This window comes from Aphanomyces invadans, assembly GCF_000520115.1.
Source record: "Aphanomyces invadans strain NJM9701 unplaced genomic scaffold supercont1.117, whole genome shotgun sequence".
In the NCBI taxonomy this organism is placed as follows: Eukaryota; Oomycota; class Saprolegniomycetes; order Saprolegniales; family Verrucalvaceae; genus Aphanomyces; species Aphanomyces invadans.
In genome coordinates, this window is record NW_008580262.1 from 83,121 (window position 1) to 84,441 (window position 1,321).

The 1,321-nt window shown below is 50.9% G+C and overlaps 1 protein-coding gene across 1 annotated transcript; it reads right to left on the reverse strand.

Annotated features, from left to right (window-relative positions):
• Positions 1 to 582: 582 nt before the first annotated feature.
• On the reverse strand, positions 583 to 975 carry H310_14975 (hypothetical protein; the record flags this gene model as incomplete). Its single annotated transcript, XM_008882955.1, has 1 exon — positions 583 to 975. The coding sequence occupies one exon, from the start codon at positions 973 to 975 to the stop codon at positions 583 to 585; it is 393 nt and encodes a 130-aa protein (XP_008881177.1).
• Positions 976 to 1,321: the final 346 nt, after the last annotated feature.

Genomic DNA, 1,321 nt, shown 5'->3' on the forward strand with positions numbered 1-1,321 from the left:
GCAAGATATACTTGCGCAATCCTGATGATTATGCGGATTTTTCTTGCGCAAAAAACAACTATTTGAAGACACTTGTGGATAGCATGCCTACGCGTTTGGCTCAAGTTGTTTTGAAAAATGGCGGTAGTATCGACTATTAGCGTAGACACCACCACGCCAGTCATCATCATGCTCACGACTGGTTTGAAAGTTAGAGTGCGCTTGCCTCATTTCCACACTAGTCGTGAGCATGCCAAGGGGATGAGGCAAGGGTTGGTGCGCAGAGTTGCTCTGTTTCTCATACCATGTGGAGGACATCCTCCCTCTGGACGCAATGCTTGGACACGAGTAGAATCAGCGTTCAACACAGGCACGTTTCCGCGACGCGACGTTGATGGCTTGAAGCGAAAGTTTGCCCAAATACGCAATCACCCCAAGCCCACTGGCGACCCGACGTGCCCAAGTGAAGTGGTGCGTGCGAAGCGCATCAGTCGACAGATCGACAACGAGGCGGCGGTGCTCAGTATGGAAGACGAGAACGACGAGGAAGATCACAACGGTGAGCGACATGGTTGTCTTAGTGCCATTAAAGTCGTGGATGATCTAGCTGATGAAGACAACGGTAAAGCCAACGATGTTGGTCACCTCCTCGTCGAAGATCAAGGGGTCGAGAAACAAGGTGAAGATACGCGCATCCTTCATCGCCTTCAACGCAACAGAAAGAGCTTCTTCTGCTTTGTGCAGGACTCTGGAGAAGGTTGTGGCTGACAGACCGAAGAGCTTCTGTAGTGTCTTTGATTCCAGAGCAGCGGTGTAAAAGTGCAGAACCATGGCCAGAACAGCGTGCTTGTGGGGAATACGCGGAGGACGTCCTCCACGGAATGGGTGCGACAGCACAACATACGAATGCTTGAATTGTGTTAATAGGTCCTCGAATGCATCTGGCGTCAGCGAGACTGTGACCAAAAACGATGGCTCGTCCTTTGCAGCATACATGGTATACCATGGTGAGTCCTCTTGATTTGGTATGAATGCAGCTGACCTCACCCAATGTCCCTGTTTTAGCAAGCCGCGCAAGCGAAGAACATGCATCTTTCGACGGGTACGCTGCCGGCGAGTCAGGTTGGCGACCATGATGGCCATCAGGGCGCCTCTCATGGTTTGTGCCCTCGGCTCCAATTGTAAATCGTCCAATCAATCGCCACGTTTTGTCGAATTATTTGAGTCTTATGCGATGGGTATTGGTTGCACGACTTGAGCAAACACCGCACTGTTGCAAAGGACGTTTTGGGTCTACTGTATGGTCGTGGCTTCGTCGATTTTGATTTGGATTCGCCAGCTG